The 15486-nt window shown below is 39.9% G+C and overlaps 2 protein-coding genes across 11 annotated transcripts in view; one reads left to right on the top strand and one right to left on the bottom strand.

The window, feature by feature from the left end:
• Positions 1-320: 320 nt before the first annotated feature.
• Positions 321-11836, bottom strand: ZNF829 (zinc finger protein 829). Of its 9 annotated transcripts, none has more exons than XM_082608004.1 (5): positions 11456-11836; positions 10834-10907; positions 5732-5858; positions 5331-5426; positions 321-1511 (listed from the first exon to the last, which is right to left on the bottom strand). In XM_082608004.1, exons 2-5 carry the CDS (start codon positions 10864-10866, stop codon positions 532-534), a joined length of 1236 nt encoding a protein of 411 aa, XP_082464130.1. In that variant the 5' UTR covers positions 10867-10907; positions 11456-11836; the 3' UTR covers positions 321-531. The 9 variants fall into 9 exon arrangements, with proteins under 9 accessions (XP_082464130.1, XP_082464132.1, XP_082464131.1 ...); XM_082608006.1 differs by having other exon boundaries at positions 10834-10891; XM_082608005.1 differs by having other exon boundaries at positions 11561-11836.
• A 78-nt stretch (positions 11837-11914) lies between these two features.
• The window catches only part of ZNF568 (zinc finger protein 568), a 44697-nt gene continuing 41125 nt past the window's right edge, over positions 11915-15486 (top strand). The window contains exons 1-2 of one of the 2 annotated variants that reach the window (XM_082607967.1): positions 11915-12165; positions 13314-13382. The gene's annotated coding sequence lies outside the window, so the exon portion shown is untranslated. The remainder of the gene's footprint in view (positions 12166-13313; positions 13383-15486) is intronic. The other variant, XM_082607966.1, reaches the window with a different exon arrangement.

The following is a 15486-nucleotide window of genomic DNA, read 5'->3' as shown; positions in this document are numbered from 1 at the left end:
TTCAAGGCTCAAAAACTGAGAGAATAAGTTTCTGTTGTTTTAAGCCACCTAGTTTTGTGGTACTTGGTACTTTGTTATAGTAGCCCTAGAAAACTACTACAGAGGGCCTCCCTGGTGGCGCAGTGGTTGAGAGTCCGCCTGCCGATGCAGGGGATGCGGGTTCGTGCCCCGGTCTGGGAGGATCCCATATGCCGCGGAGCGGCTGGGCCCGTGAGCCATGGCCGCTGGGCCTGCGCGTCCGGAGCCTGTGCTCCGCAACGGGAGAGGCCACAACAGTGAGAGGCCCGCATACCGCAAAAAGAAAAAAAAAAAAAAAAAAAAAAAAAGAAAACTACTACAGAGAGGAACTTTGATCATGCATTATCTGGGATTTTTTGTTTACTTTTTGCATTACCTGTTTTAAAAAATATTATTATAAAGGTTATCAAAAGGGCCTATCATTTATCCATTATGAATTCCTTCATGGTGGATGAGGTCAGAGAGACTACCAAAGGCCTTTCCACACTCCTTACAGTCATAAGGGCCTATCATTTATCCAATATGAATTCCTTCATGGCGGATAAGGTCAGAGCGACTACCAAAGGCCTTTCCACATTCCTTGCAGTCATAAGGTTTCTCACCAGTGTGAATTCTTTGATGTCGAGTAAGGTTTGAGCCTTTATTAAACGCCTTTCCACATTCATTACATTCATATGGTTTTTCATCTGTATGAATTCTCTGATGTTGAATAAGTTCTGAGCTCTGAATAAAGGCCTTTCCACATTCTTTACATTCATAGAGTTTCTTGCCGGCATGAATTCTGTGATGGTTAGTAAGTGTTGAGGCGCTACTAAAGGCCTTCTCACATTCCTTACACTTATAAGGTTTCTCACCAGTATGCATCCTGTGGTGTTGAATAAGCCTTGAATGTTGAGTAAAGGCTTTCCCACATTCCTTACATTCATATGGTTTCTCACCGGTATGAATTCTCAGATGTGGAAAAAGTTGTGAACTCTTAGTAAAGGCTTTTCCACATACTTTACATTCATAGGGTTTTTCACCAGTGTGAATTCTCTGATGATCATTAAGGTTTGAGCAATAATTAAAGGCTTTTCCACATTCCTTACATTCATAGGGTTTCTCACCAGTGTGAATCCTCTGATGTTGAGAAAAATATGAACTACAACTAAAAGCCTTGCCACATTCTTTACACTCATAGGGTTTTTCACCAGTGTGAATCCTCTGATGTCGAGCAACAAGTGAGCCACGACTAAAGGATTTCCCACACTCCTTACATTCGTAGTTTTTTTCAGCAGAATGAATTCTCTGATGTTGAACAAAGTGTGAGTTTTGATTAAAGGCCTTTCCACATATTTTACATTCACAGGGCTTCTCTTCATTAATAGTTTTTTGATGTGGAATAAGAAACGTGGGCTGAATAAAAGTGGGTATGTCTTCATGGGTAAACATCACTTGACTAAAATGTCTCTTCTTTAGAGAGAGTAACTTGGTCTCACACATGGATTCCAGATCTGGAAGAAAATAAAAATGCATACACTCATTTTTCCTATGCTGGGAAAGGTTAAACTTCTGAAAAAGAAATGCAAAGATTAAGCTGAAAATATTTGGGAAAGTAAATGCTTAGACAGTTCTCAAATATGACTAGGCAATTTGTAAAATTGATAAGAAAAGTACAGACATTAAGGAGAAGCAACAGAGGAAGCTGAAGAGGGTAATTAGGGAAATAGATGACCTCTATAATCTTGGTGTGGATCAGAATCACCTGCAACTTCAATGAATCCACACTGTTCAGGGCCATCCTCCACATTATACAGTGATTCTAATCATATATACATTTATATAAGCATATACTCACACACAGAGCGTCATACTATATGTTTTGTTATTTGTGGATAACTGTCATACCTACAGGACTACTGAGGAATAAATGTGTTGAAATGTATAAATGGGAGTGGGGGAAGGTCAGCAACTCTAAGCAAAGGGTATATTGTTGGCAAATTCACACTGGGGGACAGCCCTCAACAAGTCTAGGGTGCTGAATGAAACTGGTGAGAATGGCAGACACGTAACTTTCTTCTGTGAATAGAGCCTCATATATGTTGGGGATTCACTGAAAATAGTTTGCCTTGGAATTCTGTGATGCTGATGCTGGGAAAGAGAAATGGAATCTTCAAGTCATGGCAGTTACTAAGAAGGGAGGAAGCTGGAGTGTTAGAAAGAAGAGAATAAGAATGAAACATTCTCTGTGAGAAAATAGGAACTCCATGTCAACATTTTCTGCCACTCTGCATATGTCTGCTAATTACCATGAAAGCACTGTAAGTATTGATTTGGGGCTTACAAATAAATCTTAGTGAGTAAGTGAATTCATAAATAATCTGTGAGTAATGAGGGTCAATTGTATTTTTAATAAAAGGGGGGCATAATTTCTGTCAAAAATGGCAGACAGTATATGTAAGTTTACCAATTCTTGTTCATGAATCCACAGGAAAATTATAATAAAAGCTTAACAAGGGGAAAGGAAAACCCCACTAGGACAAAAGATACTAGAGAAGAAACAGCAGCAATAAAACTTGGAAACTAGAAAGCCAATGGATGAGTGATAAGTGACTGCAGACTGGAGAATATCAAATTGAGCCAACAGTGGGTAAATTCCACAGTACTGATTCATGGTGCAAATCCCTACAAATGCACAAGAATTGGAGGCATCAGGCACTTCTAATAGTGGAGTGCAGAGAACAGTAAAAGCTGAAGGATGAATTCAAAGACTGTATCTCCTCCCCATCCCACAGGACAGGATGATTATAGTTTTTCATTCTCACAGAAAACTAGAAATCTAGAAAAATGGAACCAGAGAAAATGTGGACTCAGGAACATCCAGCATAGCTGTGGGCATAGGTACTGAACTGAGAAGAAAGAATTAACAGAAAATATACATACTTGTGATACAAAAAATACATCTGGTCTTTGTTTCCAGTTCCTGGCACAGAGCTTCAAAAACCACTGGAACTTCAAAAACCACTAGACTGTCTTTTGTTATTCACAACAAGTGCCTTTTGATCATACCTGAATTTATGATAAAGAGGTGATTCACAATGGACCCTTAGTTTCAAGGGATGGGACTGGTCACCACTCCCCACATAATGACACCCCCAGTAAAAAACTTGGCAAGGATTGGGGGAAGCTTCCTGGTTGGTGAACATATCTATGTACCAGAAGAGTACAATGTCAATAACACAAAGTGTGGGTAGTGAGAAGTAAAAGTGTTTTTGTATGTGATTGAAGTTAAATTGTTATCAACTTAAAACATACTGTTATATTTTTGAAAGCCCAATGATAACCACAAAGAAGATACCTTATAGAGATTACAGAAAAGAAAAATAAAAAGGATTCAAAGCATATCAATAGAAAAAAATCAAAGAAACAAAAGGAAGGCAGCAAGAGAGGAAAAGCAGGACAAAAGAACTACAAAAAGAACAGAAAACAATGAACAAAATGGCAATAGTAAATCCTTCAATAATAACTTTAAATGTAAATGGATTAAACTCTCAAATCAAAAGAGACTGGCTGAATGGAGAAAACAACAATATCCAATTATATGATGTCCTCCAGAGACCCACTTTAGATTTAAGAACACAGATAATGGCTGAAAGTGAAGGGATGGAAAAAGATAATCCATGCAAATGGTAACCTAAAGAGAGCAAGGGTGACTATACTTACATCAGATAAAATAGACTAAGCTAAAACAGGCTTTAAGCTAAAGCTGTCACAAGAAACAAACAAGGATATTATACAATGATAAAACAGTCAATTCACCAGGAAGCTATAACAATTATAAACATACCTGCACCCAATATAAGAGCACTTAAGTATATTAAGCAAACATTGTCAAAACTAAAGGGAGACATAGACAAAAATACAACAGCAGGACACTTCAATAGCCTACTTTCAATAACAGATAGAACAATCAGAGAGTAAATCAAGAAAGAAAAGTGACTTGAACAATACCATAGGGCAAATGAACCTAAATGACATATACAGAATATTCCATTCAACAGCAGCAGAATATATTCTTATCAAGTATACATGGAACAGTCCCTAGGATAGATCACACGTTAGTTCACAAAATAAGGCTTAAGAAAGTTAAGACGGAAATTATATCAAGTATCTTTTCTGACTACACTGGAACAAAACTAGAAATCAACAGCAAAAGGAAAACTGGAAAATTCACAAATATGTGGAAATTAAAAACACACTTTTGAACAACCAATGGCCCAAAGAATTAGAGAATATCTTTAGACAAACAGAAACACGTATGGGATGCAGAAAAAGCAGTATGAAGAGGGAATTTTATAGTTCCTACATTGAAAAAGAATCGCAAATATACAACCTAACTTTACATTTCAAGGAACAAACTAAACCCAAAGTTAGCAGAAGGAAGGAAATAATAAAGATTAGGGCAGAGATAAATGAAATAGAGAATAGAAAAACAACAGAAAAGATCAATGGAACTAATAGTTGGTTTACTGAAAAGATAAATTGACAAACTTTTAGCTAGATTAAGAAAAAGAGAGGAGACTCAAATAAAATCAGAAATAAAAGAGACATTATAACTGATGTCACAGAAATAAAAACTATCATAAGAGAATACTATGAACAATTATACACCAAGAAACTGGATAAACTGGAGGAAATGGAAAAATTCCTAGAAACATACAACCTACCAAGACTGAATCATGAAGAAATAGAAAGTCATGAAGAAACAGAAAGTCTAAATAGAAAGTCTATAACTAGTAAGGAGACTGAATTAGTAATAAAAAGCCTAGGCTCTTGTTTGTTGGGAGGTTCACTAGTGAATTCTACCACACATTATGCCAATCCTTCTCAAACTCTTCCAAAAAAACTGAAGAGCAGGGAAGACTTCCAAACTCATTTTATGAAGCCAGAATTACCCTCAGACCAAACCCAGACAAGGAAGTCATAAAAAAGAAAATTTGCATTTATATTCATCAGGCCAATATCCCTGATGGATATAAATGCAAAAATTCTCAACATCATACATCATGACCAACTATGATTTATCCCTAGGATGCAAAGATGGTTCAACATACAAAAATCAATGTGATATACCACATTAACAGAATAAAGGATAAAAATCACACAATCATCTCAATAGATGAGAAGCATTTCATAAAATTCAGTATCCTTTCATGATTAAAAACTCTCAACAAACTTAGAAGGTAAAATTGTCCCTATTTGAAAATGACATAGAAAACCCTAAAGGCTCCACATAAAAACTGTCAGAATTAAACAAATCACCTCTCACTTACCTGAACAAAGGCCTCTCGTCAGCTCTCTGTCAACCATCCAGGGCTCTTTTCCTTGTTCCAATAAGGAGATCACAGTTGGCTTAGAACTGGAAAGTCCTGATCACAAGAAAAGACATGGGACATGGTTATGCTGTTGGTGTCCCAGAAATCAGATCCGGTCCCTTGGTGATCAAGAAAGAGATGCCCCTATAGGGAAGGACCAGAGAAAGATGAAGATGAAGCTTTAGCCACAGCCCAGTGGAGCTGCCCATTTCCAACTCTTCCATTCCATTCCAACTCAACCATTCCTTGGGGAACAGAGTGCAGAAATTTCACTGGTTACTTGAAATGAGTAATTCACAATGGAGAAAGGAGACATTCCCAAGGGCAGACTCTGAATTTGGGGGGATAGTTATCCTTACCCACTGAAACCAGGTTACTGAAATTCTCCAACATCACTTCTTTGTATAAATTCATCTGACCAGAGTCCAGGCACTCCCATTCCTCCTGAGAGAAGTTTATAGACACATCCCTGAACATCACTGACCCCTGAAACAACAAACATGCTTTCACAATGGAAAGAGAGAAGAAAAAGATGATAGTAGATGAGGTGGTAGAAGGCTCTACATAAAAGGACAGAGATTATTAATCAAATTGAAGGAGCTGGAATCAATTAAATCAATGTAAGTCAAGACATATCTCCTACATACAGAGGGGTATGTCTAGGAATGTGCAAACAGAGTGGACTTTTCCAATGAGATGAAATAGCAAGCATGCAGTTCAGTGCCTGGCCACAGTAAAGTCTGCATAAATGAGAATTCCTTCCCATGTTCCCTTTAAGCCCCAAGAGAGGGAAAAATGTAATGGACTTAAAAAAAAAAAAAAAAACCTTATGATATATTTTGGAGTAAAATTTCAGAATATCAGGGAAAAACAGAACTTTCTAAAAGCTTCTGTGGATCACATAAAAATGTTCAGGAATCAGAATGGCAATGGATTTCTCAACAGCACCATTTAAAACAAGAAAATGAAGTGATTCCTTTAATATTACAAAAGACAACAAATTCTGGCTGAGAATTCCACACACAGCCAAAGCTAGTATGAAGATTATATAAGAAGCAAGATTAAATACCAAAATTGGTTTGCAATAGTAAGTCATGCTTTTCCACTAAAAGGGGACAGAGGGGTGGTAATCCACAAGATAAGCTAAATTCTTAGAAGAATTCCTTGATCGGAAATTATGGCTTTGCATTTTGTTGTTCTACTTCCTGAAAATAACTTGGAGATGCTCCTGATTTGTCCACCTACTGCTTTGATTCCTTGGATACCACTCATTCTTTCACTTTAAGCAAAAACAAGTAATTGTCGCAGACGTCTCTGTATTTTGCAGCTGCCCTCTTGTAAGACGCACTTTTCCCAAATAAAACAATTTTTAAAACCCATTAAAAAAAAAAGAAAGATTAAATACCAAGTTAATGTGACGATTAAATCAAGACAATTCTAGGGACTTCCCTGGCAATCCAGTGGTTAAGACTCCACACTTCCAATGCAGGGGGCGTGGGTTCGATCACCGGTTGGGGAACTAAGATCCCACAAGTCATGTGGTGTGGCAAAAAAAAAAAAAAAAGACAATTGTAGAACCACAGAGAATGAATGTTAAATTATCTCCTGTCTAGCTTTTCTTAGGAAGTTAATGGCCTAAGTGTTTCATCAAAACTAGAGAGTAAATTAAGAAAATGAAAGGTATTATATTCTGAAACTAGAAAACTAACATGAGAATGGTAAACAAAGTCCAGAATAATTGTAAAAGGCAAGTCCCCGAACAATATCTAGACCTAGAGAGCAGACCTAGAGAGCAACACCTAGAACAGGAGGATAGAGGACTATAGTAAAGAAACTGACTACTGAGCAAAGAAAAGAGGAGTTCAGTTTAAAGAAACAAAGCAGCTTAGTAGGTCCCCCTTTTCACACTGTAAGCTTCTAGCCTGAAGCAAGCCTGAGCTTAGAGAAAAGGCTTTAAATGAAATTTGCACATTATTATACTCAACTACAGGTTGTAATTAGTAAAATGAGGCTGATCTTGTGACTGAAAATAACCAAAGAATGCCAAAGAGTGATCAAAACAATTATAGGGACTATACAAGCTTTTATTCAGAGCAACAAAAACATTAGCCATAGAGTTGAGAGTGGAAATTACAGGGGGAAAAAAATTCTTTTGCTTGCTCCCTATGGAGTCCTGCTTATTTCAAAGTGTTGGTTATAAGTTGATTTGATTTTCCAGGTACACAGTCATAGCATCTGCAGAAAGTAATAATCTTACACTCTCTTTTCTAATTTTTAACCTAATTTTTCCTCTTGTCTAAGTGCTTTGGTTAATACCTACAGAACAATGTTACATAACATTGGTAATGCTGTATACCCTTGTCTTTTTCTGATTTTACCTGGAATGTTTCAGATATTTCCAGATTAAACATTAGGTTAGCTTCTAAGAACAAAATTCATTTTATTCCTTTTAAAATTTATTTTCCACTACAGTATACTACCTCCCTAGAGTTACTCCCATTAATATTGGGCAATAATCTTCATTACAGAGATGGCGAGTGTAATTAGAGGTTGATGGGGGAGGGGAACCAGATGCTCTGTTTGGGCTTCGGCACAGGAGAATGGATTAGAAAGACTCAGCCCTTTTCTGAAGAAATTCAGATAGAAAGGTCTTAAACTGAACAGACTTGGGGAGACTGATTCTCATCCTGATTTTCTTTGCCTCTGTACCAAACACACATTTTTAAAATTGAGAGTTCCAAATTTAGTTTCAGCTCCCAATTTATACCTTCAGAAAACACCATCTCTATTCTGAGTCCTCTGCCTTGGTACACTCTGATTTTCAGATATGAGAATCATAAAGTGAACTGAGAGCCTTATGATTTAGTGAGCTCCCCAAGATTAGAAGTGTTGAAACATAACTGAATAAAGATATTTTTTTCTACCAGTTAGAGGAAGAACCCCAAAACTCTTGCTACCTGCCATGCCCTCCACTCGTGTCCTGAAACAAGGCAAAGTTCTTTTGCCTAATATTGCTTTGATTTTAGCTACAAGTATTAACTCTAAAAACCAAAAAGAGAGTAAGAGACCAAAAAAAAGGAGAGAAATTATAACTTATGTATAATTAGAACCTAAGAAGAAGAGAGAGAATATGAGGCAGGGCAATCTTTGAAGATGGCTGAGGATATTCCTGAACGCCTATCCACACATTTAAAAACCCTTAACAAATTCCAAGCAGATAAATAAAAAGAAATGCACATTTAGGCACATCATACTTGAGTTACAGAAAGCCAAACACAGAGTGAAAGTCTTAAAAACAGCCAGAGGAAGAAAAGTCAAATTACCTCAAATGAGGAGCTAGAATAATTAAAAATAGGTTAAGTAAATAAACGGGATTATTGCTTTAAATATAAATATAGAATATTTACATAACCTTGGGACAGGGAAGGATTTCCTAAATAAGATACAAAAAGATACCACCAAGGGAAAAAAATTTGATAAAAAATTAGGGGGACTTCCCTGGTGGTGCAGTGGTTAAGAACCTGCCTGCCAATGCAGTAGACACGGTTCGAGCCCTGGTCCAGGAAGATCCCACATGCTGCAGAGCAACTAAGCCTGTGCACCACAACTACTGAGCCTGTGCACCACAACTACCAAAGCCTGTGTGCCCTAGAGCCCGCGCTGTTAACTACTGAAGCCCGCGTGCCTAGAGCCCGTGCTCTGCAATGAGAGAAGTCACGGCAGTGAGAAGCCGCGCACCGCAATAAAGACTCAACGCAGCCAAAAATAAAAAAATAGAGAATAAAATAAATTCAGATATTATTCATAAAACTACCTTAAGGGAAGTGATAAAACAATCCAGATAGTAGAAAAATATAATCAATAAAGGATCCATAGCCAGAAAATATAAAGAATTCCCATGAATCAATAAGAGATAATCCAGGGACTTCCCTGGTGGCGCAGTGGTTAAGAATCCGCCTGCCAATGCAGGGGACACACGTTCCTGGTCCGGAAAGATCCCACATGCCACGGAGCAACTAAGCCCGTGCGCCACAATTACTGAGGCCTGAGCTCCAGAGCCCGCAAGCCACTATTACTGAGCCCGCATGCCACAACTACTGAAGCCTGCCCGCCTAGAGTCCGTGCTCTGCAACAAAGAGAAGCCACTGCAATGAGAAGTCCGTGCTCTGCAACAAAGAGAAGCCACTGCAATGAGAAGCCCGTGCACCACAACGAAGAGCAGCTCTCCACAACTAGAGAAAGCCTGTGCGCAGCAACGAAGACCCAACGGAGCCAAATATAAAACAAATAATTTATATATTAAAAAAAAGATAATCCAAGAGCAAAATAAAAGATTTCAACAGGTGTGTCACAAAAGAAGAAGCCCTGATAACCAATAAACATATAAAGTGGTGTTCAATCTCATTATTAATCATGGAAATCGCAACTCAAACCTATGTGCATCTATGTATATGTGTGTTTGTACAAATAAATATTTTAAATAAGTGTTTAAAGATTTCATGTCTGACACAACTCATCTGACGGACGAATAAACCATAACTCATTCACAAAAAAAGTGTATCTTTGAAAAATGGTATTTACAAAGATCATTTGACAACACAGGAGAATGATACTTTTTAGGGAAAATGTAGGATATAAAATGGTAAATGAAGCATAATCTGATTTTGGAAAAATAATGAAAATACACCAAAATATTAACACTAGTTATTTGAGTGGTCTCATTTCATTTTTCTTGGTAATCTGTGTTTTTAAAATCTCTAAAATAATCATGCTTTTATTTTAAAGTCATAATAAATATTGCATTTAAAAAGAAGAAAACTTGGGACTTCCCTAGCGGTCCAGTGGTTGGGACTTCGCCTTCCAGCGTAGGGGGTGCAGGTTCGACCCCTGGTGGGGAAGCTGGGATGCCACATGCCTTGCAGCCAAAAAAACCATAGCATAGGGCCTCCCTGGTGGCGCAGTGGTTGAGAGTCCGCCTGCCGATGCAGGGGATACGGGTTCGTGCCCCGGTCTGGGAGGATCCCATATGCCGCGGAGCGGCTGGGCCCGTGAGCCATGGCCGCTGGGCCTGCGCATCCGGAGCCTGTGCTCCGCAACGGGAGAGGCCACAACAGTGAGAAGCCCGCATACCGCAAAAAGAAAAAAAAAAAAAAAAAAAAACCATAGCATAAAACAGAAGCAATATTGTAACAAATTCAATAAAGACTTTGAATATGGTCCACATCAAAAGAAAATCTAAAAAAATTAAAAAAATAAAATATAAAAATAAAAAGAAGAAAACATGGCAAACAGAAGTGGAGCTATTTTCCAAATAAGTAAACATTAGGTATATGGGAGTTATTGTGCACGCTCAACTATCCTTTTCTCCAGTGGGAAAATTATAGGAACCTATAATCAAACGGCATCTTTATTAAGCATTAACTTTCAGAAGAACGAAAGAAAAGAGGAAACCCCAACATACCCTGAAAACTGCTTGTAGAAGTTCAGCATGCATTGTTTCCTTCTCTTCTGTGCCTCACCTGGAGAAGGATAGAACTTGGAAAGTAGAAAGTCATCGTAAGACGCCAGGTTTTTCTTGTTGCTCAAACTGGTCAGGTCACAGGTCAGCCCATTCCCCATCCCCCAGCACATAAAGGGAATGAGATCAGAGGAATGGGGCGTCCCGTCCAATCCCAGTGTCTCAGGAGAAAGCTGAGGTTACTGCTGTTGAGGTCACTAATCTAACCAAACCTCACAGAGATTTCCTAAGGACAGAGGTCTGGAGTAACAATCGCACAGCTGACAGGAGCCTCATACCCATACACACAGTGCCACATACCTTAAGCAGTCATTCTTAAAACAAGGGAACACGCACTCCACATCCGCACACAGAGCCGAACATGGTATCACAGATACAATCGCAAATTCAACACGGAATACATACACTCGCACAGTCGCAGGTACCCCAGTGTCGCGGGGTCACAAGCACACACCACCATAGGGGAACACAGTCACAATTCCACAATGACAGGCATCCTATATCTGCACACGGGTCGCATAACCTCCCCCTTCTCACGCCGCTCCGCCCGCACAGGCCGAAGTACCGAGCTCCATATCGGCCTCCGGTCTCCTCAACTTAGGCCTTTCAGGTCCCCGGGGGTCCGAACTTGCAGAGCTGAACCACTTCCCCCAGGGGCCCACGATCTCACCTCAAGGATCTAACGCTCCCGCCAGGCGTGATGAAAAGTTCGAGTTCCCGCGAGAAAAACAACGGGCCGCCGGGCCCTCTGGGAAATGTGGTCCACAGCGAGCCCCACGGCCGATTCCTCTCAGCGCCCTCGCTGGGTCCACCCGAAATGAGTGCTCCTGCAAATCTCAGAGTTTAGCCAGGTCTCAGAGTTGCAGTTCGCGGTACCTCGGCACGCTTGGGCTCAGCCACCAGAACAGACCGAGCTCACCAGCCTCCCTCACACAGGAAACCCCTGCTCCGTCCTGGCCGGAAGTTGGGTCGGGCCGCGAGGGCTTCTGGGAGGTGTTGTGTAGTGGAACTTCCGTTGGGAGGCGGTCGCGGAGAGTTGGTTCGGCATTACCGGCACTTGGCCTGGGCCGTATTGCGTGTCACCTTCACCCAGCCTCCCAGAAACTGCGCGCTAGATGCGCACTCGGGCGTTTCCGGCAGGTGACGCTACCGCGTCCCCGGAGCGGGACTTGAAGGAGGGCCTCAAGCAATCTGGGCTGAACCAGCGCGCGCCGCTGACGGGGCGGAGCCTTTAAGGAGGCCCAGAGGGTCTGGAGTAGTGGCAGAGTGCTCGGGGTGGGAGTACGCTCCTGGAGCGTGGCTGGAGTTGTTAGAACAAGAAACTGGTGGAGAGTTAGTGTGTGTGTAATTATGATGGTCTGTGGGGTTGTGATCCTGTGTGTGTGTGTGATTGTGATGATGCGACAGTGATGGGGGTGTGGTTGTGTTGAGTGTGGTGGAGTAATTGTGATGGGATATTTGTGTCATGGTGATGTTTGTAATTGTGATTTATGATAACGTGTGTGGTGTTGTCTGTGATTGTCAGGTAGATGTGCAGTGTGTGTGAGTGTGGAGGTGTTTGCAATTGTGATATGTGTAGTGGTTCTTGTCTTACCTCATTTGACTTTTGTGTAGCCTTTGGCATAATTGGTAACCGCTTGAAAAACATTTCTGTATTTGGTTTCACGTGGTCTTTCCTCCCCACTGGCTACTCTTTCTTAGTCCCCTTTGCTGCCCTTTTTTCCCCCCAGCAGTTCTTGGCCCGGTTCTGTTGCTCTCCAGTTTCCCTTGGTGATCTTTTCCAGGTTTATTATTTCATCTTCCTATGTCTTCTTTTATTATATGTATTAGTTATTGTGATCATAATAATGCTGCCTAACAAACCACTCTTAAACTCAGTGGCATGAAACAGCAAGCATTTATTCTCTTGTTCACAGGTTTGCAGGTTCTGTGTTCAGCTTATCTAGGCTGGGCTTGCCTGGGTGGCTGGACTGCAGAATAGATTCAGACCTGCTCCACATGTGTTCTTTCAGCAGCTCAGGCTAAAAGGACAGTGGTTACCAGGACGTGTTCTTCTCCTGGTAGATCACCAGAGTGCAAGACGGCTCATATAAACACCCTTAAAAACCTCTGCTCCCAAGTATACTAATATTAGGTTAGCCCGAGCTATTCAGGTGCCTAAGTGTAACATTAATTACACCCAGTCAGAGGGCAAGGCAAAGTTAAATGGCAAAAAGTGTGAATGTGTAATCCTCTTAGAAGGGGGTGAAACATTGGGACCCAGATTCCAATCTACGACATTAAGAAACATGCCTCTTTATCCTGGTGAATGTCTTTTGGTCCATGTTCTCTTTTGTCTGATAATATTGCTTTTCATGTTTTGTTATTGTATTTTACAGGAATTTCATTTTACAAACCCTTCCCTTTATGTCTTTATACTTCAGGTCTGTCTCTTGTTAAGAGCATATTTCTGGGCTTTTCCCCTTTTTATCCTGTTTGACTTATTTTAATAGGTGAGTTTAATTCATTTACATTTATTGTGATTGCTGATAAAAATTTGTTTTATCTTCTATTATGCCTTCTTCTTTATTGTGCAGGTTTACCTTATCCCCATTTCTTTCTCCAATGCTTTGGTTTCTTATCCTTGAATTTTTAAAAATTAATTAATTAATTAATTAATTTTTGGCTGCGTTGGGCCTTTGTTGCTGCGCGTGGGCTTTCTCTAATTGTGGTGAGCGGGGGCTACTCTTTGTTGTGGTGCGCGGGCTTCTCATTGCAGTGGCTTCTCTTGTCTCAGAGAACGGGCTCTAGGGCGTGCGGGCTTCAGTAGTTTTGGCTCGTGGGCTCTAGAGCGCAGGCTCAGTAGTTGTAGTGCATGGGCCTAGTTGCTCTGCAACATGTGGGATCTTCCTGGACCAGGGCTCGAACCCGTGTCCCCTGCATTGTCAGGCGGATTCTTAACCACTGTGCCACCAGCGAAGCCCTCTTATCCTTGAATTTTTAACATGCATGTTTAACAAAACCCAAACTTAAATGATTTTAGAACACTTGAACTCCAAACTACCCACCCATTTCTATGTTATTCTTATCTGATATTTTGCTTTCTTCTAATTTTAATTACCCCAAATTAGTATTTATTCATTTGCTCAATATGTACAGCTGACCTTTGAACAACGTGGGGGTCCGATTTCCTCCCCACCCCTTGCAGTCAAAAATCTAAGTAGAACTTTACAGTTGGCCCTCTGTATCCTAGGTTCTGCAGCTGCAGATTCAACCAACCTCAGATCGTGTAGTAGTACTGTAGTATGTATTTACTGAAAAAAAAATCTGCCTGTAAGTGGACCCACACTGTTCAAACCCGTGTTGTTCAAGGGTACACTCTGTGCGTGTGTATTTTTTTAATTGTGGTAAAATAGAGATAACATAACACATGACATAAAATTTGCTATCATAATACCTGTACCCCTATGTTCATTGCAACAATAGTCACAAGAGCCAAGATATGGAAACATCTATCGATTAACAGATGAGTGGGTAGAGAAAACGTGGCATATATGTACAGTGGAATATTACTCAGCCTTAAGAAAGAAGGAAATCCTGCCATTTGTGACAACGTGGATGAACCTTTAGGACATTATGCTAAATGAAATAAGTCAGTTACAAGACAAATACTACATGATTCTTTTACATGAGGTATTGAAAATAATCAGACTCAAAGAAGCAGAGAGTAGAATGGTGGTTGCCAGGGGCTGGGAGAGAGGGAAATGGGGAATTGTTTTCCAATGGGTACAAAGTTTCTGTTATGTAAGATGAATAAGTTCTAGAGCCCTGTACAACATAGTACCTATGTTAACAGAGTGGTATTATGCACTTTGAAATACGTTGAGAGTAGATCTCATGTTAGCTGTTCTTACTGGAAAACAACCACAAGACACAAGGAAGTTTTTGGAGGTGATGGATATGTTTAGTACCTTGGTTATGGTATTGGTATTAACAGATGTATGCATATGTCCAAACTGTTCAGGACATATACATTAGATTTGTGCAGTTTTTTTGTGTATCAGATATACCTCAATAAAGGCAAAAAAAATACACAAAAATTTTACCATTTTACCAACCATTTTTAAGTGTTCAGTTCAGTGGCATTACATCCATCATGGCTGTGCCACCATCACCATCTGTTTATCCATAGAACTCTTGTTATCTTGCAAAACAGAAACTGTACCCATTAAACAATAACTCCCCATTCCTTCAGTCCCCCAGTTCCAGACAACCACCATTCTACTTTCTGTCCCTATGAATTTGACTTTACCTCATTATGTACTCTGTGTACCAGATCTTACAGTATTTGTCCTTTTGTGACTGGTTTATTTAACGTAGCATAATGTCCTCAAGGTTCATCCATGTTAAAGCATGTGTCAGAATTTTCTTCTTTGTTAAGGCTGAATAATATTTCATTGATTGTATATACCACATTTTGTTTATCCATTTATCTGTCAGTGGACAATTGGATTGTTTGTTTCTTTTGACTATTGCAAATAATGCTGCTACAAACGTGTGTACAAATACCTGTTCGAGTCCTTGCTTTCAGTTCTTTTAGGTATATATCCACAAGTG

The sequence above is a fragment of the Mesoplodon mirus genome (assembly GCF_964341445.2).
Source record: "Mesoplodon mirus genome assembly, chromosome: 19".
In the NCBI taxonomy this organism is placed as follows: domain Eukaryota; kingdom Metazoa; phylum Chordata; class Mammalia; order Artiodactyla; family Ziphiidae; genus Mesoplodon; species Mesoplodon mirus.
The sequence above is the reverse complement of the archived record's forward strand: the minus strand, read 5'-3'. Positions and strand labels throughout refer to the sequence as shown.